Source organism: Trachurus japonicus, chromosome 11 (genome assembly GCF_045865225.1).
Source record: "Trachurus japonicus isolate A0001 chromosome 11, Traja_1.0".
Lineage (NCBI taxonomy): Eukaryota > Metazoa > Chordata > Actinopteri > Carangiformes > Carangidae > Trachurus > Trachurus japonicus.
In genome coordinates this window covers 14,585,774-14,610,936 of record NC_140917.1, presented here as the reverse complement: position 1 = coordinate 14,610,936, position 25,163 = coordinate 14,585,774, and the positions used below count along the sequence as shown (strand labels likewise).

Sequence of the window (25,163 nt, the reverse complement as noted above, 5' to 3'; positions counted from 1 at the left end):
TGCGATGAAGTGCAACACAAGAGACGATTTGACCGACCGACCAATCACTGCACGAGTGTTCAGATCAGACTCTTCAGTGAGAGTAGTAGGAGTGAAAGGATGTGTGTCGTGTTTCACCTTAGATAACAGCTAAATAATCAGATGAGTCAGAGAAGATGTTTTTTGTCATTACGCATCATTACAGCAGTGACCACACTCCACTGAAATGATGGGCTTCAAACATTGTTTTTTATTGAGGGTAAATATGATCATGGCAAAGTCATTATCACAATTATTTTGGTCAATATTGAAATCACGATTACTTTGACGATTACGTCTAATGAACCAGCAACTACAGGCCAGTGGAGCTGACTAACTAACTAGCCAACAATGAGTCACTACATTTGCTTTTGTGAATTAACTGACACATGTGGGCAGAAAGACGGTCTTTCAGAATAAAATCCCATGTCTGTTAAAAAGAAGTAATAAAAAAACTCTAACTGGAAAAGAAGACAAAATGAACATAATCACACTAAAATCCCAATAGTCTAGGAAAAAGACAAAATAAAAAAAATAAAAAAGTTTTTCCATTTTATACATTTCAGATCATTGGGATCCAAAATTAGAATCATGACTAAAATTCGATTAATTGTCCAGCCTCAGGTGATTATGCAAAACATTTCCAGCTTTCTCCAGTTCTCCAGCTTTGAAACAATTCAAAGTTGCATGTGAATTCTTATGTACAGTGGCATGAAAACGTTTGGGCACCCTGGTCAAAACTTCTGTTCATGTGAACAGTTAAAGCAAGTGGAAGATGTTTTTTTCTTCAAAAGGTGTGAAGGCAATATTTGAAGCAATATCAGTTTATTTTTTTAAGATGAAAAAGGGAAAGCAACACCCTGCAAAAGAATGTGCTGCCCAAACTTTTTCATGCCACTGTAGCTGAGACACTTAATTCAGCGTGTGAAGCTTGAATCTCTCACCTGAATCCCAGCGTGGCTGCACAGGTAGAAGTCGAACTCGGACGGGTGTGTGATGGTGCTGTCCACTGTGGTGCCAGCCGGGACGTTTCCACTCTTCCCGACCTGGAAGCGGGCGATCAGTGGGAGACAACAACGGTTAATACAAAAAAAAAAAACAAGAGCAGTAGGAAAATGGTGATAAAACAAAAGCGCTCCCACTGACCCGCTCAGCTTTGTCGGAGCAGAAGAGACGAGTGTGGTGACGTTTCTGCACCACAATGTAGGTGATGCCCGGCCTGTAATCCTCCTCCAGACTGATACACGCCTTACGGATGGCGATCAGCTCAGGCCACGCCACCTGAAAGTACACAGAAGTACACAATACATGCGCTTGAAACATATCCTACACAGAGCGAGCCACAGGAGTGTAAACACAGCAGCCGATCTCTCACCTGTTTCATCTGTCCCTCTGACACGCCGCCGCGGTAGTAAATGATGCGTGTGGGCTTGAAGCGTGTGGACTTGTAGAACTGGATGAGCAGCTCCCGCACCATGTTGGTCAGGTCTTGGATGACCTCCTGGCTGAAGAGCTGCTCCTGTAGACGATGCGGGTTAGACTCAGACTCCAGGGAAACGTGAGAGAAAAAACAAAACAACTAAAACAACAAGCCTACTTCAGAGCTTTCAAAAGTTATCGCAATTTCCTTTTTAAAATGTGGTAAACACACAATCTGTTACATTGACCTTTGTCTTGTATAATCAGTTGGTGGTCATGTCTCAAACCAAACCGTCTCCTCTAACAGTTTCCACTCACATGGAGCCGTCATGATATTATTGGAGCATATTGTTTTAATGCCAAATGCAGTGAAGCCTTTGGACAAATATTGGCCTTGTCATTGTTTGTAGTTCATGTTTGATAAAGTTACATTTGCATATAGCAGCATGTTGCTCCATGATCAAACACTTCAGAAATATCACTTTAAAGAGGAACTATGCAGGATTTGTAGCTTAACTATGCTTCATTTTTACCTTAATTAAACAGCTTTGGGGTAATTGTGTAAACAAATGCACATGGCCAGGAAGAGGGTTAGCAACACAGTGGAAAAGCGACCGGACTTGCATAGTTCCTCTTTAATGTTCATCTTTAACAAATGCAAAATCTGCCATTAATTGTGATTAGACACTTATGAGATTAAATATTTTCAGTTTTTAAAAGCCTAACTTAAAGCAGATATCAGTGGAATGTTTTTGTTAATATAAGTCCTAAATAGTCCTATTTTCCGTCAGCTATCACTTACATGAAGTATTTCAGCCTAAACACGAGTCTCTCCGTCACTCTGCTCTGCTGTAACCCGAGGAGAAAATTTTCCTTGTGGGATACAAGTGTTATCCAATGAGGGGAGAGAACGGCATGAAGGGCTGTGTGTGCAGCCAAGGGATGCGCGTCAATGTGGTGACGTAGCACGAGGACCAATTGATGCCTGACAAGGGCGGGGGCTGCTAACTCATGGTGCGTTCAAGGAAACTCGTACTTTGTGTTTTTCCTTCCTGTGAAGTCATACCAGTTCGATCTGGTACGAGTTCACGGGTCGGAAGTTACGAGTGGCCGTTATAGGGAACTTTCACAGACAACAGGACGGTAAAAACACGAGCTACGGGTTACCTGGAACGCTACCAAGTCGTAGTTGTGACTTGAAGCTGTAACTTACGGTTTCAAAAGCCTGCCTTGAACACAGCATTAGCCGAAACGGCCGTGCCACTGATATCTGCTTTAATTATATCCACTGATAATTAGTCTAAATGTGACAGCAGTGAGCAGTAACTTATAAGATTATTAACAGTATAGAAATCCATATGTCTTTTTTGGCCAAGAGTCTAAAACCCAAGAGATTTCATTACTTTCATAAGACAAATATGACAGATCCCGGAGCTCAGAGCTTTATTACTACATGAGATCCCAGCCAATGTTCTGCCAATCACTTGAGTTAATTAATTGCCTCTGCAAACTTTCACTAATTAAAAAGTTACCTGGGACATGTCTTGTCGAGACGTCTGGACCCGCACCGTCGCACAGTATCTGCTGGGGTGGCCGTCCATGCTGCCGACGACCGCCGCGATGGACGGCTTCTTCCCGTCGCCGGCCGGAGGATGTGTCACGTCGGCACCAAGGAAGATGACGGGCTGCTGGAACACAGAGGGCCTGCGCCGAGAGCGAGCACGGAGAGAGAAAAACTTGTGTCAGGAACAAAAAAGATCAAATTATGATTCTACAAAATTAAAAGGCGGGGAATATTTACTCCCAGATTCTCAGAACAGAAGCTGCAGACTTGAGTAAATGCCAAGAACTGCTAAATTTATATGAATATTATGCAGATTCAGACTTTTGGCTCAGATATCACTCCACACCACGTGATTTCCAGGGATCTATTTACAGGTGCATCTCAATAAATGACAATATCATGGAAAAGTCCAGTTCCAGTAATCAAATAGCCCCAACCAAGTATTGAGTGCATATAGCTGGACATACTCTTTCAGAAGGACAACATTTCCATATTAAAAATGCTTTTTTAATTGGTCTTTTGTAATATTCAATTTTCTTGAGCCACTGAATTTTAATGTCTTCATTAAATGTGAAGCCTTAATCTTTACAATTAAAAGAAATTTAAAAAATAAAGACATGAAATGTTTCATTATGTGTGTCATGGATCTATATAATGTATTAGTTTCACTTTTTGAATTTAATTACTGACATGAATAAACTTTTCAAATTTATCGAGATGCACCTGTATATCAACAAAGCATCTAAGTTATCTCCAGCATTCCTGACTCCCGTCTGCACAAGGGGGAAACCACTAAACCCACGCTGACCTCTGATGAGGCACCAGGACGTTGTTGATGCCGCCCAGCTTGGCGTTGATCTTGAGGCAGAGGTTGGAGAGGGTCTGGGGGGACGTCTTCACTACGTTCTTCACCTGCACACACTGGGTGGCCATGCCGAGGAGAGTGTCGCCCACCCGCTTCACCTCGGCTGTGGGATTGAAGACGGAGACGGCCGAGATCAATATAACAGAGAACACAAAACCTGCTGATCCAACGTACGTACGAGATCTTCTTCAGTTTCCGTTTCTTACCATAAACGGGTGTTTTTCCGGGCAGAATGACCACGATCAGCTGCAGCCCTACATACGACATTTTGAGGTGTTTGAACATGGGCTCCACGCTGTCGGCTCCTTGGGCGTATTTACAGAAGCACGGCTGGCCTTGGATGGGCATCCCAGCGTCCTTGGAGATCTTTCGCAGCTGGTCGGTGAAGCTCCTGGTGAAAAGCATTAAAAACTGATCAGAAATCTGTCAGCTCAATAAGCACCAGGAAAAATATTCAAATAAACAGAGGGATGTGCAGATTCATTAAATATGTGCAAGGATCATTGTATTTACAGGATGGATGATGGAGAGTTATATAGAAATATTATCAATTAAAGTGTGACTTTGGTCTTGGCCCAAAAATAATAAAGCCACAGGCAGATATTTTAATAGAGAAAAGGTCACGTGCTTCTCTATCTTAAAGCAGAAGTAAGCGGAATGTTTGTGTCAATATAAGTCTTAAATAGTTATATCTTCCGACAGCAATCACTTACATAGAGTGTTTGGTCTGAAACACGGGTCTGTCAGTCACTCTGCTCTGCTGTAAGCCGAGGAGAAAACTTTCCTTGTATCCTACAACCTTTATCCAATGAGGAGAGAGAACGGCATAAAGGGGCGGTCCTCTCTGTGTGTGCAGCCAAGGGATGCGCGTGAATGTGGCGACGTAGGGACGAGGGCGGGGACTGCTAACTCCATCGGCTGACAGGAAGTTAGCCAAAACGACGGATCGCTTACTTCTGCTTTAACAAATCAAGTTAGTGAACTCAAACTTTCATTGACTAACTTATTTCAAAATTGAGAGATTTTTCTTTTCTTGTTAAATTAACATTTGCTGAGGTGCAAAGCAAATAACAACAAAAAATGCGGTAAATTATAGATGTCATCCTTATGATAATAAATATAATGTGACTACAACAAATTCCACTGTAATGCATCCAGCAGCTGCCCAGATGTTTCACTATGGACCACAAATCCCAACAATCCCTGCCTTCCCGCAACAAGGTGTGTAAGTGTGTTTTAAGTGACTGAACTCTAATAAAAATGTCACGGCACGGTGCAAAATAAGGCTGAGAGACGAGTCTCAACAACACAACGGGACGGCGTGACTCACTTGAGCAGGTCTTCTCGACACTGTTTCTGTGGGGCGAAACAGGCCACGGCCCACACCTTGATCTCGATGCCGGCGTAGAACTGCTTCCCTCTCATGTCCCACACGCCCTGGTTGGGCGTGGCCACGGTCTTATTCTGTGGAGAGAGTCCCTACTCTCTTAGTCAACCCCCCGGTTGGATGGACTAATACAAAAGGTGCTACAGCCCAACCCACATTCTTACTTTCCTTCCACCTGCAGATTAACACAATGCATTAACCCTCTTAGGCCCATGATAAAGACTTTTTGTTGTGTGTGTGTGTTTTGTGCCTTTGCGCTTTTACTAAAAAAACCATGTAAAAGTTTTACATATTCAGAATCAGAACAACCTCAGATAATTATATATGTCAATCACTTTAATCGTCTTACACCATAGCTCATAAAAAGGTGTTTAAAAGTTTCTGTCTGCATCAGTTAATGAGTTTGCTCGTTATCTGGAGAAGTGTTTATGGGTTGCTTTTCGCCTGCTGCTGGAAAAATCTGCTCCAAAGCCTCTGATGCTCTAAATATGTCCTTGTGTTTTCTGTCAACACGATAAACTCAGACCAACTTCTCCTCACTCTAAGCTCACAATGAAACACTCCTGTTCTTGTTTACCTTGGGTAAACACAGAGAATCTCCTTTCCAAAATACCGAGATTAAAAAGCCCTTGCTATGCACTTCCTTTACGTAATTTCATTGCACTTATTAAATAGATGTAGCACTGCAGCTCACTGATGTCCTTCACTTGTGACTCATGTTGGATAAAAGCTTCTGCCAAATGACTAAATGTAAATGTACAGAGCTGAGGCGGCAGGCCGAGCCTCTGAATCAGCCACTCTGATTGGCTGTGACAGCGCCCACGGGAGCCGATATGGACGTTAAACTGAATGAAGCGACTCTGGACGTCACTCACAAACATTCTGGATGTGAATCAATCAATTAACACGCAGAAAGAAAGTGGCACTGGGCCACAGAGAAACAGTAAGACTGCTACAAATCCTTCCCAACTTGTAACGCTGGTGTATCGATCCAAGTGATTGACACACAGACTGGTATTTAGAAAGTGCTGATACTATAGTTTAAGGAGAAAACAGCAGTAAATAGGAGGTGTATGTGCTTTAATGGGCCTAAGATGGTTAACAACCCCACCCAGCCCCCCTGTACACAGTCAGACTGTGCATTACAACACAGTCATGTAAACATATTGAAAAGCATCTGACTGGTATTTGACATATTCATCACAGTTTCACACCGTTTTGGTTTTTGTATAGAGGCCTTAAAGGCATAGTTCAACATTTTGGCAAACTGGCCCATTGCTATAATCCCTATAGTCTTAGCAGTAGGTTTATTACCTATAATAGTCGGTGCAAGCTATTTTTAGAAAGGCAGAGCAGAGCTGTGAGCTGCTCAGAGCTACGCTACGGAGGTGCATAAGATTTTCTTGGTTTCCCTCATCAAACTCATCAAATACACAACCCAATAACTCCAAAACGCTCTCATGGACAAGTTGTGACCTGCACATTCACCACGCTATGAGATAATAAAGGAACGTTACAAAGACAATGAATGTGCAGGTCACAACTTGTCCATGAGAGCGTTGGAGTTGTTGGATCGTGTATTTGATGAGGGAAACCAAGAAATCCCATTAGCTTTCGTAGCGTAGCTCTGAGCAGCTCGCGGCTCTGCTCTGCCGTTCTAAAAATAGCTTGCACCAACAATTAAAGGTAACAAACCTACTGCTAAGACTATAGGGATTATGGCAATGGGTCAATCTGCCAAAATGTTGAACTCTCCCTTTAAAGAGGTTTGATATTCTGCACATGACACCCATAGTGACTGAGGCTTGTTTACAACAGAAAGGCTCACCATCTTATTGCACACACAGACATATAATCTTGATTTATAGCCTCTCATATCAGGAGAGCCTGACATGAACGGTGAACAGGAGGATTGCACCTTCTCTCATAGCGACATCATTAGGTGAGTGCTCCTACATCCAAAGGAGTTTGGTTGTGAATACAAATTCAAAAGGGCAATGGCTTTCAGTTAAGTTAACGAGATTTGCCAAAGGCCATTAAGAGCTTACGTTCTCCAAAAACGAGTGACCACAATGAACTGCCGGAGTGTGCCAGGAAAAGTTAAGAGCTTCTCCATCTCATTACGAGATTGGCTCAAAAGTCTTAAAAGTGATCAGAGGTGCAGGATTTTCAAACGACCTCAAGAAAATGACGGTCAATTACGGAAAACACGTCAACAACAGTGCATATGTTTGTTTCACAGTAAAAACAGACTGCAGCCTTTTCCCATCTCGACGTGTCGTGCATTACAGTCTCATCAGGGAGCGGCCCGCTTTGAAGCGACTGTATGTACCATCGACATCATCATCAGCATGCCATTGAATAAAATGAAAAGTGAGAGTTGTATGTTTCATTCACACCGAGTGATCACAGAAATGGGAAAAGCTCTCAGTCTACATTTAAAGGCATTTCACCAGAAGCCGATTAGACTCAATATCCCAGCAGGCAAGTGGCCAAGCCTTTCAGAGAGAGAGAGTGCTGTGATAGGATCTTAAATTAACCAGCACATAGTTCATGCAGCCAATAGTGGGGATTTAAGTGTTTTTTTTGTTTTTCTTACCCCCTCGGGCGAGATTCTGCTTTTATTCTGAAGGAACAATTTTCAGAGAAGTTCAGAGCAGCAGCCAAACACGAAGCCGGTTTCCCCACAGGGATCATTAAAGTTTCATCTCGTCTTTGCAGAATCATTAAACGCTGCATCTGATTGGAGAGTTACATTCCAGCCCCTGTAGTATTCATATTAACCTTTTGATTTGTAGATGTGAGATTAAGTCAGATCGACTCGAAAGAATTCAGACAGATTTTTTTACTTTGATGCTGGCGGTGGGGGTTATGAGTCTTATCGTCCTCTGGTTGGCAACACATCCATATTTTCCCCCCTTTCACACACGATCCTTGAATCTCAATTCAGCCTCTTGCATCTTATAACAAGGTGTTAAAACGCACATCAATAAAAGATTTTCCCAGATACATCTCGTGTTTGCGGGCTAGATGCAAACGTTTGCCTTTCAAGGTTTACACAGATCTGCTAAAAAATAATGTTAGCACTTCCCTCTGTGAGTGTGTGAAGTCTGGATTGGCTGATCTGAGATTCATACGGTGAACCTCAGCAGCTCCTCGGCTCGTTTCCTCCACCTACACCGACACCGCTGAATGTGGCGAGAGAAAAGCCAAGGCCTCGTCTTGTGTGCGGCGTCGTATCATTTACATGCTCATGAGCAGTGCCGGTGAAAGGAGAAGGTATTTTGTAAAAAAATAAATAAACTGAACACGCTGCTGAGGTGCACCGCAGGATTAAAAACAAAGGGCAAGTTCCAGATCCTTCAGGTCTGCATATTTTAAAGCTGTATAAACAGTCGTCAGCTTAATAAATCGCATCAATTAAATTTCACGTTAATCCTGCATGAAATGGGAATATAAACCTCACATCAGACAGCAGCCTCTGAAACATTTCTGAATATTAATTCATGCCAAAATTAACAAAATTAGCTCAAAAATCCACTGCTTAATCAATTTCTAATTAAACTATATCCTATTATCAATAATCATTTAGCTCAGGGGTGTCAAAACTGACCCGGCAGAGGGTCCAATTCGGCCCTCAGGATGAATTTGCAAAGTGTGAAAATTACATGGAAGACAGAAGAGGCATCATTTTGTTGAAATCGCACATATTTGTATCAAGAAATTTCAGGTTGTTCATAGGTTGTTTCTAAAATGTACTAAAACAAAGGGAAAAATTCAAATTTCTTTTAATTTATAGGTTATTACGCTATTATTTTACTGGTCCGGTCCACCTGAGATCAAACTGCGCTGTTTGTGGCCCCTGAACTAAAATGAGTTCCACACTGCTGCTTTAGCTCATCTTTCTGATTAACGACCTCTGTGAACCTGGATCTTACCCCTTCAACTCCCACCATTCACTCCTTGATGAGCCCCCCCACCCCTGTGTGTGTGTGTGTGTGTACCCCCGGTCAGACTGGCGCCCCCAGAGTGCAGCCCCTTGCCCAGTACTCACCCTGCCACAGTCCCTGCCTGTGTCTGTACTCACCCGGCCCCCATACTGTAGCATGGGCGCAGGGAGAACACGGCCCGTCACCTCCGTCATGTCATTGTGCACAACGATGCCAAACTCCTTCAGGTAAGGGTCCGGGCCCCCGACCATGCTGTTGCTTTTGACCTGGGGGAAGAAAGAGAGGGAGGAGGACCTGTAAACGTTCGCTGTTCTCGTGTCTTTTTCTTGCCCTGAGAGGTAAACGACTTCTCACCAGTCTGCTGATCTCTTCTTGTCTGTCGGGGGCCGAGCGAGCTGTAGCTTTAATCATGGTGGACGTCTGGTTGTCTGTCAGTTTCTTGATACAGCGTTGTCCTGCTACGATGTTACAGACCTGCAGAGCAAGAAGAGGAAAAAAAAACAAATAAATCAATCAGATGAGAGGGAAAAAAAACAAAAGCAAGAAATCCCCCTCACAAAAAAAAGGGAGAAACATGGCAGGTGGACATGAAAGTAAAATAAATCAAAGTATGAAAACAGCCTGGTTCTGACCTCCAGGGGAAGATAGGTGTGCTTCTGTTCCTGTCCCACTTGCAGACAAGGTAAGTGTGGATACTTGAGCTGCAGGTTGTACTTCTGCTTGAAATACTGAGCTACTGTGCACTCCATGGCTTGGCCGTTCTCGAGCTGTAGGGGGAACCTGTGAACCAACGGGACATGTGAGAAAAGACCACAGACGTCGACGTGAGCACGTTTTAAAGAGGAACTATGCAACGTTTTTACCTTAATTAAACAGCTTTCGAGTAATTGTGATGGTTTAATAAATGGCTTAACTTGTTACGAGGCTCTCTGCCTTCCACGTGTGTCGTGCGTGTCACTTATTGCGTCTCTTGGCTGAAAACCAAACTTGCCGCGTAACGCCTCTTGTTTACGACAGACTAAACTACACAAATAAACATGTCGTAACATCGTATATGATATATAACGTTATCTACCGCTCTATTGATTGATTTCTCGCCGGCTTTGTTGTAAATAAATGCACATGACCGAGAGGAGTGTTAGCAAAACGGCGGAAAAGTGACTGGACTTACATAGTTCCTCTTTAAAAAAACAATATGGAAAGGAAAGAATGAGTGAGGCTCCACAAAACTGACGGGTGTTACTATGGCACTCACGTTTGGTGGCTGGCGGGTCGGCGTGTGACATTGCACACACGATACTTCCTCTTCATCTGACCACAATGTGTGACCTCAACTTTCAAACCTGCTCGAAACACACAAGAAAACTCTGTTATAGAGACGATGTCCGCTAACGGAAAAGTCTGACATTTTTAAAAAAAAAAGAAAAAAAGAAGAAGAAATCAAGCAACTTGGATTTGTACAAGCAACTGTAAAAAAAGATAAAACGCTGCTGTGTCGAGGGGTTTTTACAGCCCTCTGCTGTTTCCTCTCAGACATTTGTCATCACTCAATTAAACAAACAAACCACACGGACACGGCAAACAGTTAAAGTGTCTGCAATTCAAACTATGCACTCTGAAGACACCAGTGGCTCCTGCAGGGTTAGTACAATTACAGTAGAGGCTCTTTGTGTAGTTAACAATAATATCAACACAGACAAAAAAAGGCTACTTTCAACAAAATGCAGTTTTACATTTAATTAAACTCAAACATTTCTTGTACTTTCTGATTTGAGACTCCCCAGTTTCTGTTAGTCCTTCCCTCTTTAGAAATGAAGCTGTGTGTGTGTGTGTCTGTGTGTGTGCGCGCGTGTGTGTGCGTTTACAGTGTGTTTACAGTGTGAGCATGTGACAGGAGTGGGTGCAGTTTCTTTAGCTCTTTGACACTGCATAAAAAACAAACATGCGTGTGCCTGGCAGGCTCACACCTACATGTAATCTCTGTGCTGAACTGATACACACTGAGTCATACAGGTTTGTGTGCGTGCGCGTGTGTGTGTGTTAACGTTCGCCCTCCCCCTTCTGTGTAAATCCAAGGCATAACGAGTCACATACCCAGTGTGTGCTGTGTGTGCACTTGTGACGAGTGCCCACCTCTTATCTCCTTGGTGAATTTGACGCGCTGGGAGTCCGTCAGTGGTTTGGTCTGCTCGTTGATGTTCTGGATGTCAAGCACCTCGCACATGAACTCAATCACAGGCTGAGCACGGTAGAAAGCGGTGGCTGACACTGTGGCGGGTAAAAAAAAGAAAAAAGAGATGCATCATTTATTTGCCTGTAGCACAAATTAATATCTGAAATAAGGAGAGATAAGTTCAGGCTGGTGTCACATCACAGGCAGAGTTTGGATGGGACTGTAATTCCTCATCTCAAAAGATTACGTTTTTTTTTTAAAGCACATCAAGTTTCTGTCACAGCGATTTGGTCGCGACGTCTCAACTGCACCTTCACTTACTCACTCAGAAACTGTCTTCAGTGTCCTGTGTTAAAAAGAAAATGCAGGTAGCTGCGTTGGTGGGGGTGGTGGCTGTTCCAGCTACAGGAACAGCGAAATATATCCAGTAAAGTCCAGTAAAGATGACTTGGAGCAACAGGCTTTTCAGACTCCAAAAGAAAACATAGTGAATAACTTGATAATTTTGTTTATTTTGACTGATAATGTTATCTTTCATTCATTCATTTCAACACCAGGTAGAATCAGTAGTCATGTTCCCACCGAATGACTCTTCACTGATCATATATCCAAAATATCAGACGTGTCACAGAAATAAAGAATCAATTAGTGATCAGAAGAGACTGAGTGCAAAGAAAACACATGAATCTCAAGTCTAATGCTGCAGCCTCTCCAACAAATTAATACTCTGGTATTGGTATTAATACTTAAAGCAGAAGTAAGCGATCCGGTCGTTTTGGCTAACTTCTTGTCAGCCGATGGAGTTAGCAGTCCCCGCCCTCGTCCCTACGTCACTGCATTCACGCGCATTCCTTGGCTGCACACACAGAGAGGACCGCCCCTTCATGCCGTTCTCTCTCCTCATTGGATAAAGGTTGTAGGATACAAGGAAAGTTTTCTCCTCGGCTCAGAGCAGAGCAGAGTGACTGACAGACCCTTGTTTCAGACCAAACACTCTATATAAGTGATTGCTGTCGGAAGATATAACTATTTAAGACTTATATTAACACAAACATTCTGCTTACTTCTGCTTTAATACAAATGTGTTGCGTTGTTTGTTCTTATGAATGGATTCAGAGACGAGTCACACACACAGAAGTGAAGTTGATTGTTCCTCTTACCGTCGATGTTGAGCATCATGTTCCACATGGCAGGACGGACAGACTGATGGAAACCAAACCACACCTCCCTGCCCCCACCCAGAGGATGGTAGTAGCCCTCCGGAGGGGAGAAAAACGAACGCCCCACTGGAGTGTACCTGTGTGCGCACATAAAGAGAGTCAGTGATCGACACGATCTTCCCCAACACAAGTTTCTCTTTTTATTTCAAAAAGACTGAAGCTGTGGAATTACAAACTCTTCAGTCATCAGAGTTGCTTGACTTTATGTTGATTGCTTATCGATCAGGGTGTGGGAGTTATTAGGAGCTGGACAAAGACTAAAATCCCAAGAATATGCTTTAACTTGGATTTTATGGCATAATGTGAAACATAATTTTGAATAAAGCAACTTTTGAATGACAAGTAATGATAAACAAAGGGTATCAAATGTAACACATCAGGGAAATCAGTCAAACACACACAGCGACACATTAAAAAACTAATCTGTGAGCAAAAGTAAAAACAGATGATGTGAAGATTAATTTAAGTTAGAGCTCAAATCTGTCACAAAGCAGAGCGCGTTATTAAACGTTACAAAAGCTGATGTGAGTGAGTCAATCACAGTGTGATGAACTGTGGAGAGACAAACCTATTATAGAGTTAGATTTTAATTTGATCAGGTAGAGAGACGTCTGACGGCAGGAAATTAAGACAAATTAAAGATGAAAAGCAATAACGCTGTCAGCGCGTGGCCGATGCGTCTGTACGGAGACACGCGGCGGCGGCGGCGGGCGGATGGATGGACGGAGCTAACCTCATGGAAGGCAGGTGCCGCGTGATGACGTCCAGCGCCTGGACAGAGTCTTCTGGGACCTCGTTCAGATGACCCGACAGCGCCTCCAGCAGCATCTGCAGACTGACCACCGACACCCACTGCAGCGACACCTTGAACGTCTGATCCTTCCCCTCGCCAGGCAGCGTCACCTCCAGATCCACCTAGAGACGGAGAGAGAGAGAGTGGGAGAGAGCGTCAGCGAATTGAGGACGGAGAGAGGGGGGGGAGGACAAAAGGGGAGCGAGGCAGACAAAAGATGTGCGAGGAGAAATTGATTGAAGAACAGGTGACGGACTGAGATAAGTGGTCGAGGGCAAAGAGGACTGACAATCTCTGGTGAATCGATTTGCCTTTGAATGAAGCAGCATTCAAACATTTCATTAGTGCCCACGTGTGTAAACAAATACATACTGAACTCTCTTATGTCATTCTTATTATTGTAGAAATTATGGATTGGTTGGTTTAAATGTTGCATGTACAGTGTACAGTTTTTTTTTGCTGAAGATGCAGATTTTTCTTAAACAAGGAAGCTTTATTTTCACTTCACTCTGGTCACATTACTTCACTATATTTAGTAATCAAGCTTACGTTTGCTCTCTGGTGGAATTTACCAAATGACACAATAAGGAACGGCTCCAATCAGATTCAAACCGTCTGCGTCTTAACATTAATATTCTTTTGTTTTAATTAATCATCTAGAGGTCAGACACTAGTTTCTGTGATTAAAGCATCTACTGCCCATGATGAAGCAGCTGGACTAGCTTCAATAGCTGAGAACTAATTTTCATGTCGTCAAAATTGTTTCCCACGAATGCAAAAGGTTGAACAGGTTAATGAAACATTACAGCTTTAGAGCGTCTGCAGTTGTTTCTTCTTTTAGGAGCATTAAATCTCATATTATTGCTCCAGATTTTCGGGGCTAATCTGGAATTCAAGCTGGCAGCTGGCCAATCACAAATCTATATACACATCGTCTGTCCGCTCAACGTAATCCAATAAACAGTTTTATACGTCTGTCACCTCTTAACGTATGAAATCATTCAGTTTACGGTCTTAAATACAAAACCGTTTGTCCCTTCATAAATCCTTGAAGCTCACAATTTTTTTTTTTTCTTTCTTTTTCTCAAAGACATGAATCTGAGCATTTCATTGTTTCAGACACCAACCCTGTCTCTTCCAATCGGCAGTGGATGTGCTGTGTACATGTTCCTCTTCCCGTCGTAGCCAGGCTGCCGGTCTCCAAAGATCTGCATCTTGAAGTGCCGCACCATGGTGTCCACCACCTCCCTGATAGGAAGAGGCAGCAGGGTGGTGAGACACACACACACAAGAATACAAGGAGACAATGCAAACACAAACAGGCGCAGTTTCAGTTTGCTTCTCTTACTAGGATCTTAAAGGGATAGTTCAACATTTTGGCAAATTGGCCCATTGCCATAATCCCTATAGTCATAGCAGTAGGTTCATTACCTTTAATTGTCGGTGCATGCTATTTTTAGAACGGCGGAGCAGAGCCGCGAGCTGTGAGCTGCTCAGAGCTACGCTACGGAGGCTAATGGGATTTCTTGGTTTCCCTCATCAAACTCATCAAATACACAATCCAACAACTCCAAAACGCTCTGGTGGACAAGTTGTGACCTGCACATTCACCACGCTATGAGATAATAACACAACGTTACCAGACAGAGTTACAGTTAATAAGGTAAATACAGAGACTGCTTGATGAAAAACTGCCCCTGAAGGCAACGAGCATCAGCAGTTTTGCATGAATTTACCTCGAAAACAACTCCATATCGTAACATTCTGTTATTATTTCATAGCGTGGTGAATGTTCAGGTCACAACTTGTCCACCAGAGCGTTTTGGAGTTGTTGGATTGTGTATTTGATGAGTTTGATGAGGGAAACCAAGAAATCCCATTAGCCTCTGTAGCTCTGAGCAGCTCGTGGCTCTGCTCCGCCACTCTAAAAATAACAATTAAAGGTAACAAACCTACTCCTATGACTATATAATAGTATAATAGGGATTATGGCAATGGGCCAATTTGCCAAAATGTTGAACTATCCCTTTAACTGTCCTGCACATTGGAGACAAGTTCCTCCTCAGGCAGTTTGTGCTTTTAACAGCTACAGATGCAACAAACATTTACAACAAAAAAGACCTGAAATAATTTTGACAAAAAACCCAAAACCAAACTGGTGTGGTGTTTTACCTGTTGACCCTCCGAGGCCGTTTCTCAGGCTTGATGTCGATATCATAGTGATAGACATCAATCTTGGGAATCTGCACCTGGAAGTGGTTGGCAAGGAGCCGGATGGGTTTCCCCACCGTGCCGAGGCCGGGACGCCGCGGAGGCTGAAACAGAGAGGGAGGGGCGGGCGGGCCTGGGGAGGAAGAGGAAGAGGAAGAGGAGAGGGGGTTATAATTCATTTGCAGCATCACAACTGTTACATAACGATTTCCCTTCATGGAAATCAATGATTTGCACCAGCTCAGAGTTTTAATGATCATTTATTGATATTGCAACCAATATCAAAACTTAGCGTCAGTATAACTTTACTTTAACCGGTCATTACAGAGTTGTTTTCCTGCACAGATCCACAAACCGAGTTTCAAATGAAGCGCGGTTTTTGGGGTGGTGGGGGTGGGGGTGGGGGGGTGTCGACTGTTTTTCTTTCACTCTCTCCATTAAATGTCAGATTTAAAAAGATGAATGGGCGCGGCGTAACGCCAAGCTTGTTGCAAACCATCTCGTCAGTGACACCTGCTTGAATGCACTGAAATAGCCGCCGCCCACATATATACACACATACACGCTTTGATTGATCCGCAGCTCCGGCCCCCTGACCTACATGGGTCAACGAGGGGGCCGGCGGAACAATGACCTCCAATTATCCTTCGGCCCGCCCCCCCCCGTCCCCCACAGCTCCACCCAGACACACGGGGGGCACCCACCCCGAACGCCCAGACAAAAGGCCGCGGCTCCTCGCAGACAGGCAGACAGCAGGGCCATATGGAGGGGGTGCCGCGCAGAGGAGGTCTGGGATTACCGTTACACACACACACACACACACAGTGGACCACAAACACACACACATACACATACATGCACATACAGTTATATGCACGTGCAGGTGCCAAAACACAGGTGTGATGATGTCTGAGCAGCATAATAAAGCTACAGCGCAACGGAGGCAAAGCAACGTCTTCAACACAAAACATCACATATAAAGGTTACAAGCTGTTGTAAAGGGTAAGTACGAATTATTTTTAAAGGTTTGGACACCCTTCCTAGATTATATACCTGCAGATCTGACAAACCTGCTAGTGATTGATGGGCAGACAGTTTTCTGAATGGAATAAGGCCGTCCCCCTTTACAACCGTCAAATTGAGGGACACAGAGTATAATAGGCTGCTGTGCTGATGACTGGTTACCCTCGACTCATGATTACATACCGCCGACTGGAAACAAACTACAACTGTGTTTTTCTTTCTTTCTTTTTAAAAAAAAAAATTTGTCATCATTATGTCATTATTACTGCAGCATTTTTAGCTTGTGTGTGGACAGACAGTGTGCTGTCTATATTGTTTGTCTGTTAGTAATCCGTTTCCTGTTTCTTTTTAATCATTATTGGACTTGGAGTCTGTAAAATAAAGCTATCTATTATTATTATCACTGTCTTGGCCAATTTGACTATTTTGCACCTCTTCTCATCTAACTCTGTATAGCATGTGCTGTCTGACGGTTCGGGGTGGGGGGGATCTTGTTTTGTGTTTTGTATCGTCTCTGTGTTTAGAAACAATAAAATACACATGTTATGACCTCGGTCCGCCTCTAGTTATAGCAAACCTGATAATGACTCATCCCCTTTCACAATGACATTACATGTTTACGTTAAGCTGGGGAGCTTTGTCAAAATCTATAAAAAAAATAGAAAAAACGTGTAGAAAAACTGAGATTCTGACGGGAAACAAAATCGATCTGGGTACAAACAGAAGTTGAGATAATATTGAGATAATATAATATTGAATATGTTGAGTCGGTGGCGTCGAAGGAGGTCGGAGGAGGCTGCTGCTGCTCAGAGCTTTTGTCAGTGGAGGGCTCAGCTTAGAGACTGCGGGGGTCCTCCTGAACTCCCTGCACCCACACGCTCCAGTTAGCAAGTGAAGCGCGAGAGCACAGACAATCAGGACCCTCCCCATCGCTTCCTGAAAACACGCTTTCCCAACGTGCCCTCATGTCGCCTGGGCCCCAAAACACCTCCCCTGCCTCCCTGTCAGGCCTCCTCCTCCTCCTCCATCATACATACCATTACTTTCATTAAAACGCCATTCAGCTTTTTTGTTTATGACACATAAGAAGAAGCCATTTGTTGCACGTCTGCTGCTCTTTGTCACGACTTGGATTAAAACCATCTGATGATTCAGTCGACTTCGCCCTACTGGCCTTGTTACTGACAGTAGGAGGAACAACAAAGTGCTGTGCGCTCGACGCTGTAGCTGCAAACTGTGGAGCTCCACAACAACGCTGTGTGTGCGCGCGCACTTCACTACAACACCTCAAGTGTGCAGCAGCTTAAACAGCCACATTCATTTTCTCCTCCATATTAGCACCTTGTATTGATGTGATATATTAGAGGCAGGGAAATTAAGTTTATATATAGGATTCAGTACAGAACAGTGGGAATAAAAAGATAAAAATGCAGTTTAACACAACAGTACAACCACAAAAATAACAATATAGGTTGGTTGAGTCAAAACCTGGTCATATCTTCATTTCTAATATCACTGTTTCTATCCAACACAGCCACAAGAATCGTTTATTATCACTATATCACTGCGTTTTCAGCTTTTCCCAGCAATATATAACAAATCCTAATGATGATTAATTAAATCAACGCAGCTATTAATTCAGTCACAGCCGTTAATTAAATCCAACCTTGGAACAAACCCACTTGAAGTTTACAGATGCGTGACAGCAGCATGCAATCAGTTACCCAAAAAAAACAAAAAACACCCTGAGCCTCTACAGCGCCGCAAAGAGAGGATTTTAAAAAGATTTAAGACATTTGTTGGATTCAAATTTAAGACTTTAACACCTCCTGTGGTTTTAGGGACACAGAATTCAATAAGTTACGCATTCTGTGGATCAAGTTGTTGTGTTTTTCTACCAACTGCGTGTACAGGTGGTAGCTACAGAAAGGCTTTTACTCCAGAGTGTGTGTGTGTGTGTGTGTGTGTGTGTGCAGCTAAAGTGAGTTCAAGTCCTCCTCTTCCACTTTCACCAAAAACAGAGCGGTACCTATATATAGCCTCCTCAGCTGCCACCACACCACCACCACGCTGTGGGTGAGTGTTTCAGCGTTAAATGCCCGATCACATCCTTCCTCTACGGCCCCTCCGTCCGTCCGTCCGTCCACTCTCTGCTCTCAGCGCCGCCACCACACACTCCCCAGAGGTTTTCATTATCAATTAATCAGTTAGTTATTTTCTTGATAAGCGGATTTATTGTTCAACCTCGAGAGGAGGAGGTGAAGAAAACAGCTCAAGCTGCTTGTTTAGTCTGATAAATGTCCAGAACCCAAATAAATTCCTGTTTATAACCAGAGAAGACAAAGAAATGCTGCAAAACAGGAAGTGTTTGATTGCTTTTGTTTAAAGAAAAATAAAAAGAGGAGTTGTTGAGTTATTTTCTGTCGATCAGGTAACAGATGAAACAGCCGAGCTACCCGCTTTGTTGTTTTTTCTGTTTTGTTTATTCAGTCAGGTGGTGGCAAACAAAAACGGCAACAAGTGAAACGGAGAATAAAATGGAAGGTTTTCATTAATCTGCTCATTATTATTATTATTTTTTTTTTACAATTATCCAAAAAGGAATATCAAAACACAGCGAAAGAAACGCCAATCACAACTTCCCAGAGCCCAAGATGGCATCTTCAAGTGTCTTCTTTTGTTCCTTGTCAGACAAAAGCTCAAAGACGTTCAGCTTTGAATGATGTGTGACAAACAGAAGCAGGCAGTCCTCACATGTCAGAAGCTCAAACTGGAGGCTGTTTGCTTTGAAAAACGGACCGAAACGATAAATTCATTATCAAAAACACTTGATGGTGGATTGGTTTTCTGTCCCAGCAGCTCTAATCAATCCAAAGAAATAATATGACGCAAAAACCGACATAGCATTGGTATGTTGTGTGTGCAAGTAAAGGAACTGGAGAATTAACGTTGGGTCAATCAAGTGTTTTGCACTGCTGCTTCACCAATAGAAGAAGGAAAACACACACACACACACACACACACTGGCCTACATTCATGCAAATGAGGATATTTTAGAGCCCCAACCTGGACAGGACCTGTCATGGGGAAAAGATGGGCACACGCAGGCGGACATAAAAAATTAACCAACAGCCTCTAATAGGAGAAAACGAGGCTGTGTGACATCAGAGAGTACAACGTAATTACAAATTAAAGTTATAAAAGTGTAAAAAGAACATTATGTCCATCAGGGGACCCCTCTTGGAAAACGACTTCCTTCCCGAGTTACGTCTCATATCTTTCTGAATCTCACGAGCGTATTTTGAAAACGTTATGGCTCTAGTCTAAGATAGAAATTTACATTTGGACACCGACTGTGTGTTTAATAAGGCTATTTAGCAGCCCCCCCCCCCCGTCATGCATTATTGATTATTATCACTGAGCGGACAATCTGATCTGGTCTGTGGAGCGGTTTCTCTCTGACAGACCCCACTTATCAATAAAACATTTTTTTTCTTTTTTTAAACAAAGCTGGATATGATCCGAGACCGGGCAGACCTGTCAGAGAGGCCTCGGTTTTTAAACGGCCTCTTCAAGTGCACTTCCTCCATAATTGTGAGCCTCTGCTCTAAAGTGAGGCGGCTACATTTACTTCGAGTCGCAGAGGAAGTGAAATTAGCTTTTTTCCTGGCGCAGAAAATGACAGATGCACTGGAGGCAAACAAAGTCTATGTGAGCGCTCGTGTGTCTCTGGATTCCCAAATTGGCCTCTGACATGTTCAGAGGAGCAAAAGAAACGAAGAAGAAGATCATCTCCTCCTCGCACCGTCTTACTCCTCAGCGATCCCATGTTTAAAAAACCCCATTTGTGTTATTGTGTGCAGCGTGTGTCGCCGCTCACATTCGCAGAGTGAGATTTTGCTGCTCGTGCTGTGGCGCCCACTAATGCTATGTGTGTCCCTGGTAACCACAGTGTGATCATGCTGGGAGACAGCTGGGCTTAAAGCTAAAGCATGAGGATGATGGCTCGGCCTGGTGATGAGTCAGACTAACAGCGCTGAGCAGGGAGCATGCTGACTGACTGACTGACTGACTGACTGACGCCCACACCTGCAAATCACCTGGATTAAAAAAAAAGGTACTACACACACACACACACACTGGATGGTGGAGACTGTGGTAAACGTTACGTGACCACAAGAAGGAAATATTGTGCGACGCTCGTCAATGCAAATCAGCTCAAATCATTATCAAATGAAGCCATTAGATGTGTTTCGCTCCACAATCCTGCCCTCATTTGTGCTACATTCATTAACTAGAGTTATGTTATTTGGGATAATCATTAATTTCTCAAGCTCACTCTTCAGTGGACTCGTCTCCTCTCCATTTATATTTGCACCAACCTTTGATTTCTTTCAGTTTTGTTTCTGAACAGCGTTTTAAACCTCCTGCTTTGTGAAGACGCCTCAGACCTAGTACATCACATCACACTTTTGCGAGGCCCCTGCTGCCTAAATAATTCGAGCCACAACCAAAGCCAAAAGCCACAAAATGCATGTTTCTGAAGAAACCCCCCCCACCACCACCTTCAACTGCACCAGAAGCAGCTCGACTGTTGAGCCACAGCGCAACAGGACATCCATCCAGCTGTGGCACAATTCAAGCGTCATCCTTTCTCGTACTACTTTACTGATGAATCCTAAACTAGTGTAATCTCATTTTTCAGAGCACAAACCTCCAAATAAAAGTGTCAAAACAGCAACAAAAGCAGGATCTTGTATCACAGAGGGTTATTCCTGAGAGGTGTAGTTTTAAACAGATGCTTTTAAGTTGTAATCTAATCTGCATTTGTGACAACAATATCTATATATGTATATCTCAATGCTTAAAATGTACAAGTTTGCACAACTAAGGCACACAGAGATGCCTATGATGTGTGAATGAATATCACAAACCTCTTTTGGGAAGGTTTTTTTCCCCCAAAGTTTCCTTCACTGGCCACAAAAATCATTCCCAGTGTTAACAATGATTGTGAAAAGAAATCTGCATCCACATACAAAGAAAAAAAGTGCATATAAAATAATTAAATGTTAATATCAAAGAAATGTGGCTCAGTGGTGCTGAAATGGTTTTAGGGGTTTTAAACTTCTCCATATTGTAATGCAGCAGCTGTTGCAGTACAAACTTAATGGCCTGCACTGATTATGTGACAATGAATCCTCACACACCTGTGGATGCTTGTACAATATTACTGCCTCCAATCATCCTCTCAGACCCTCATGCTGCAAAATCAAATACAATGTTGTTCAAATACACAAACAATACATATTGCTTCAAGATCTTGTGTGGGCAAAAATAAAAAGTTTCTTCCCTATAGCTTAGAAAAATGGCGATTTACTCTGCGAGATGCGTTCAAGTCCTCATTCATCGCCTTTATAGGAGGAGGAGGAGGAGGAGGGGAAAAAAGGAAAAAAAATATATGTAAACACCTATTTTGCGTGGTGCTTGTGACAATAGAAACGCAATCTGTCGCTTGGTGTGCAGGTGTGTGTGTGCAGCCTGTACTCTTGCATGCCACCACCCCCATTAGATCGCTGCACCGCGGCGAAATAAGTGCCTTTGTTATCATATAGGAGATGAATAATATGGAGCTGGACTGCAGATCTGATCGATAAAAGCGTCATCCATCCCCGCTGTGTGCTCTCTCTCGCTCTCACATACACACACATACACATACACAGGCGCATGGCTGCTGCTGCTGCTGCTGCTGCTGCCCAAGGAGAAAAGCGCGTAAACCAATGACAGCCTCGCAATATAGCTAAGCTACACCAGTGGAAATTACGAGCCCACTAAAAAAAAAATACGCACGTTTTGTTCATTAAATGCCAGTAACATGTGGTTTTATTGGCATTCATCTTGTAATTTCCACCACCACCACCACCCATCGCTGTCATGTTGGACCGTCCGTCCGCCTGGCAGGCAGGCAGGCAGGCAGGCAGGCAGGCAGGCGAGCCACCGCGGAGACGCGTCGTTGCTGTCGGTGATGGCTCAAATGTAACACGGTTCAAACAAGACAATAAACACAAAAAGGCACATTTGAATCAAATTTCGACCTCGATGTTTGGTATCGAGAACAAATATCTTAGTGGTTCTGTCGCCAAAACATCGTGAACAAACACCAACGTAAACACACCACGACGCGGAAGGAAGGAAGAAGGAAGGTCCTGGTTAAATCCCCACACTCGCACACACACAATGCAATGCAGCCGCGACACGACGAGCAGAGCCGAGCAGAGCAGAGCAGAGCGCGCTCCGGAGGAATAATAATATTTCAAAACACAAACAACGATAAAAAAACAAACAAACGAGTGAAGACCCGATTAAAACAAAAACCCCACAGAAACGTGGCTCCGGTTCGATGTAAATACGCACACACATCATGTCCACACTAGACCTCGGGCTGGGCCTCGGTTTGTTTTCCCCGTCAGCGCGTCGAGGCCTCGCTGCAGCCGCGGCCCCCAGTGAAGCGACGCAGCACACGGCTCGCTGCTCTGCTCCCGCCGCTCGCTCTCGCTCTCTCTCTCTCTGTTTTTTTTTTTTTTTTTTTTAAATCTCTTACCGGGTCCGAGCGCTTCCATGGCCGAGGCCTCTCTCTCCGTCTCTGTCCCGGCCTGGCGGCTCCGTACCGACGCTGAAATTGGGGGCGGTATCGCGAAGCTTAAAGTGGCTAATTTAAGAAAAGGGGGAATATAGATAGATGCGTGGATGACTGACTGCTGACTGGACCGACTGACCTGAGCTACCGCTGCTGCTGCTGCTTCTGACGATTTGTAACTGCGCATGCGTCAATGAGGAGCTGTTTGGTCTCATGTGCGCATGCGTAATATTTCTCTACCGCACTGGCTGGATGGATCAAACTTTACCATGGCATAAACTTTACCATTAAAAACTGATCGTCAACATTTATTATGAATACCGTAGGCTGTGTAGGAGCCATTTTGCCAGTTTTATTAATTCGCGCCATAAAAATCAAGGACAATTACAAAAACAGAAATGTAACAAGAATAACTCTTGTTGGGCTTATAAATACCTATAAATACCTAAAATACCTATATAAAATAATAAATACATAGATAGATATATATATAGATAGATAGATAGATAGATAGATAGATAGATAGATAGATAGATAGATAGATAGATAGATATACTTTATTGATCCCAAGCTGGGAAATTACAGTATATTAATATAAAGATACGCAAAGATTCAAAAACAATAACAACAAAAGAAAGCAATGCAAGTGCCTTATTATAACAAAAAGAGTCAAAAATAAAATTATGATTAGCCTATGTATAAGCGTAAAATGATTGTGAGCATAGAGTCACCTGGAGTACGATCTAATGATGACTATAGGATAGGAAACTATTTGGGAGTATTGATATCCGATAGGCCTTCAGTCTGGACTTGAATATAATCAGGGATGAAGTTATTTTTGGCTTTATGAAGATAAGAAATTACAAGTATGCTGAAGTAGTATAGTATAGTATAGTATAGTATAGTATAGTATAGTATTTATTAGTACAATATAGTTTTGTGTTTGACCACTAGGTGGGGTATTATTTTGGGGAAAGGGCATATAGGTGAAAGCGTAATGGGCCTCAGGTGTGTGTCTGTGTGAGTAGAGGAGAGCAAAAAGTTTTCTGACAGTGACTTCACGTGTTTTAGGGTGATTGAAATTGATTATCATTTTGCCCATGTTGAACATAGTGGTGATGTATTATTCCACTTACCCGAGAGAAGAACAGTAACATATCATGCCTTACCTGTGCTAAATGAGCTGTTAGTGTTGATAAATTCATATTATATGCAAAAGAAAATACTGAGGAATGGACATTGGTTTTGTGGTAGAGTTTATCCTCATCTGTACACCCAAGGAACTTTCATGTACACGGTTTATTGGTTTAAAAAAAAAGGAGTGTAGCCTACAGGCTGTAACTTTTAATGTGACACAAGAGGATGCAATTAAGTGGGAATGTAAATACAAACTTGTTACTGATCAAACACCAGGTTAAGTGTATTCAAAGTACTTGTAATGTGTTACCTTTATACCTACAGCTGTATATTTTTATTACTATAGTTTCTTCTTTACTTTTTACTTTATCTATATTTAGTTGTTGTTGTGTTTTTGTCCTGTCCGTCTTTCTTTTTGCCGTAGAAACTATTCTGATTCTGATTAAGAATGATGTTTGGAGTGATTCATTATGTTATTATGATTATTTGATTATTTATTTATTTTTTATTTTTTTACTGTTGTATGTGTTGTTGTCTATTTCCTTTAAACTGTCCTGTTTTAAGTGTTTCTATTTCTATTTAACTAAAAAAGCAGGGTTAGAATACTTAAAGTGTTGTAGGCTACTATTGTATCAGATTCATTAGTCTACCAACTAGTGTAAAATATATAAATAGAAATCCACTAATCAATGTCTCTCTCAAGTTATTGTAGTTTTTATATAATTGTGTCATGACAGGGATGTTTTCTTGTATGATTGGTAAAGATACA

General features: G+C 42.8%; 1 protein-coding gene across 8 annotated transcripts in view; it reads right to left on the bottom strand.

Moving 5' to 3' along the window:
- The window catches only part of ago4 (argonaute RISC component 4), a 28,902-nt gene extending 5,484 nt beyond the window's left edge, over positions 1-23,418 (bottom strand). Inside the window, exons 1-17 of one of the 8 annotated variants that reach the window (XM_085791202.1) lie at positions 23,222-23,418; positions 15,562-15,733; positions 14,517-14,637; positions 13,330-13,511; positions 12,537-12,673; positions 11,337-11,471; positions 10,459-10,546; positions 9,836-9,983; positions 9,558-9,677; positions 9,308-9,469; positions 5,197-5,345; positions 4,073-4,257; positions 3,810-3,969; positions 2,970-3,141; positions 1,394-1,564; positions 1,165-1,299; positions 963-1,064 (exon numbers count right to left, since the gene is read on the bottom strand). In XM_085791202.1, the coding sequence (XP_085647328.1) occupies positions 963-1,064; positions 1,165-1,299; positions 1,394-1,564; positions 2,970-3,141; positions 3,810-3,969; positions 4,073-4,257; positions 5,197-5,345; positions 9,308-9,469; positions 9,558-9,677; positions 9,836-9,983; positions 10,459-10,546; positions 11,337-11,471; positions 12,537-12,673; positions 13,330-13,511; positions 14,517-14,637; positions 15,562-15,733; positions 23,222-23,240 (2,358 nt within the window). In that variant the 5' untranslated portion in view covers positions 23,241-23,418. The remainder of the gene's footprint in view (positions 1-962; positions 1,065-1,164; positions 1,300-1,393; positions 1,565-2,969; positions 3,142-3,809; positions 3,970-4,072; positions 4,258-5,196; positions 5,346-9,307; positions 9,470-9,557; positions 9,678-9,835; positions 9,984-10,458; positions 10,547-11,336; positions 11,472-12,536; positions 12,674-13,329; positions 13,512-14,516; positions 14,638-15,561; positions 15,734-23,221) is intronic. The other 7 variants (XM_085791204.1, XM_085791203.1, XM_085791206.1 and 4 more) reach the window with 7 other exon arrangements.
- Positions 23,419-25,163: the final 1,745 nt, after the last annotated feature.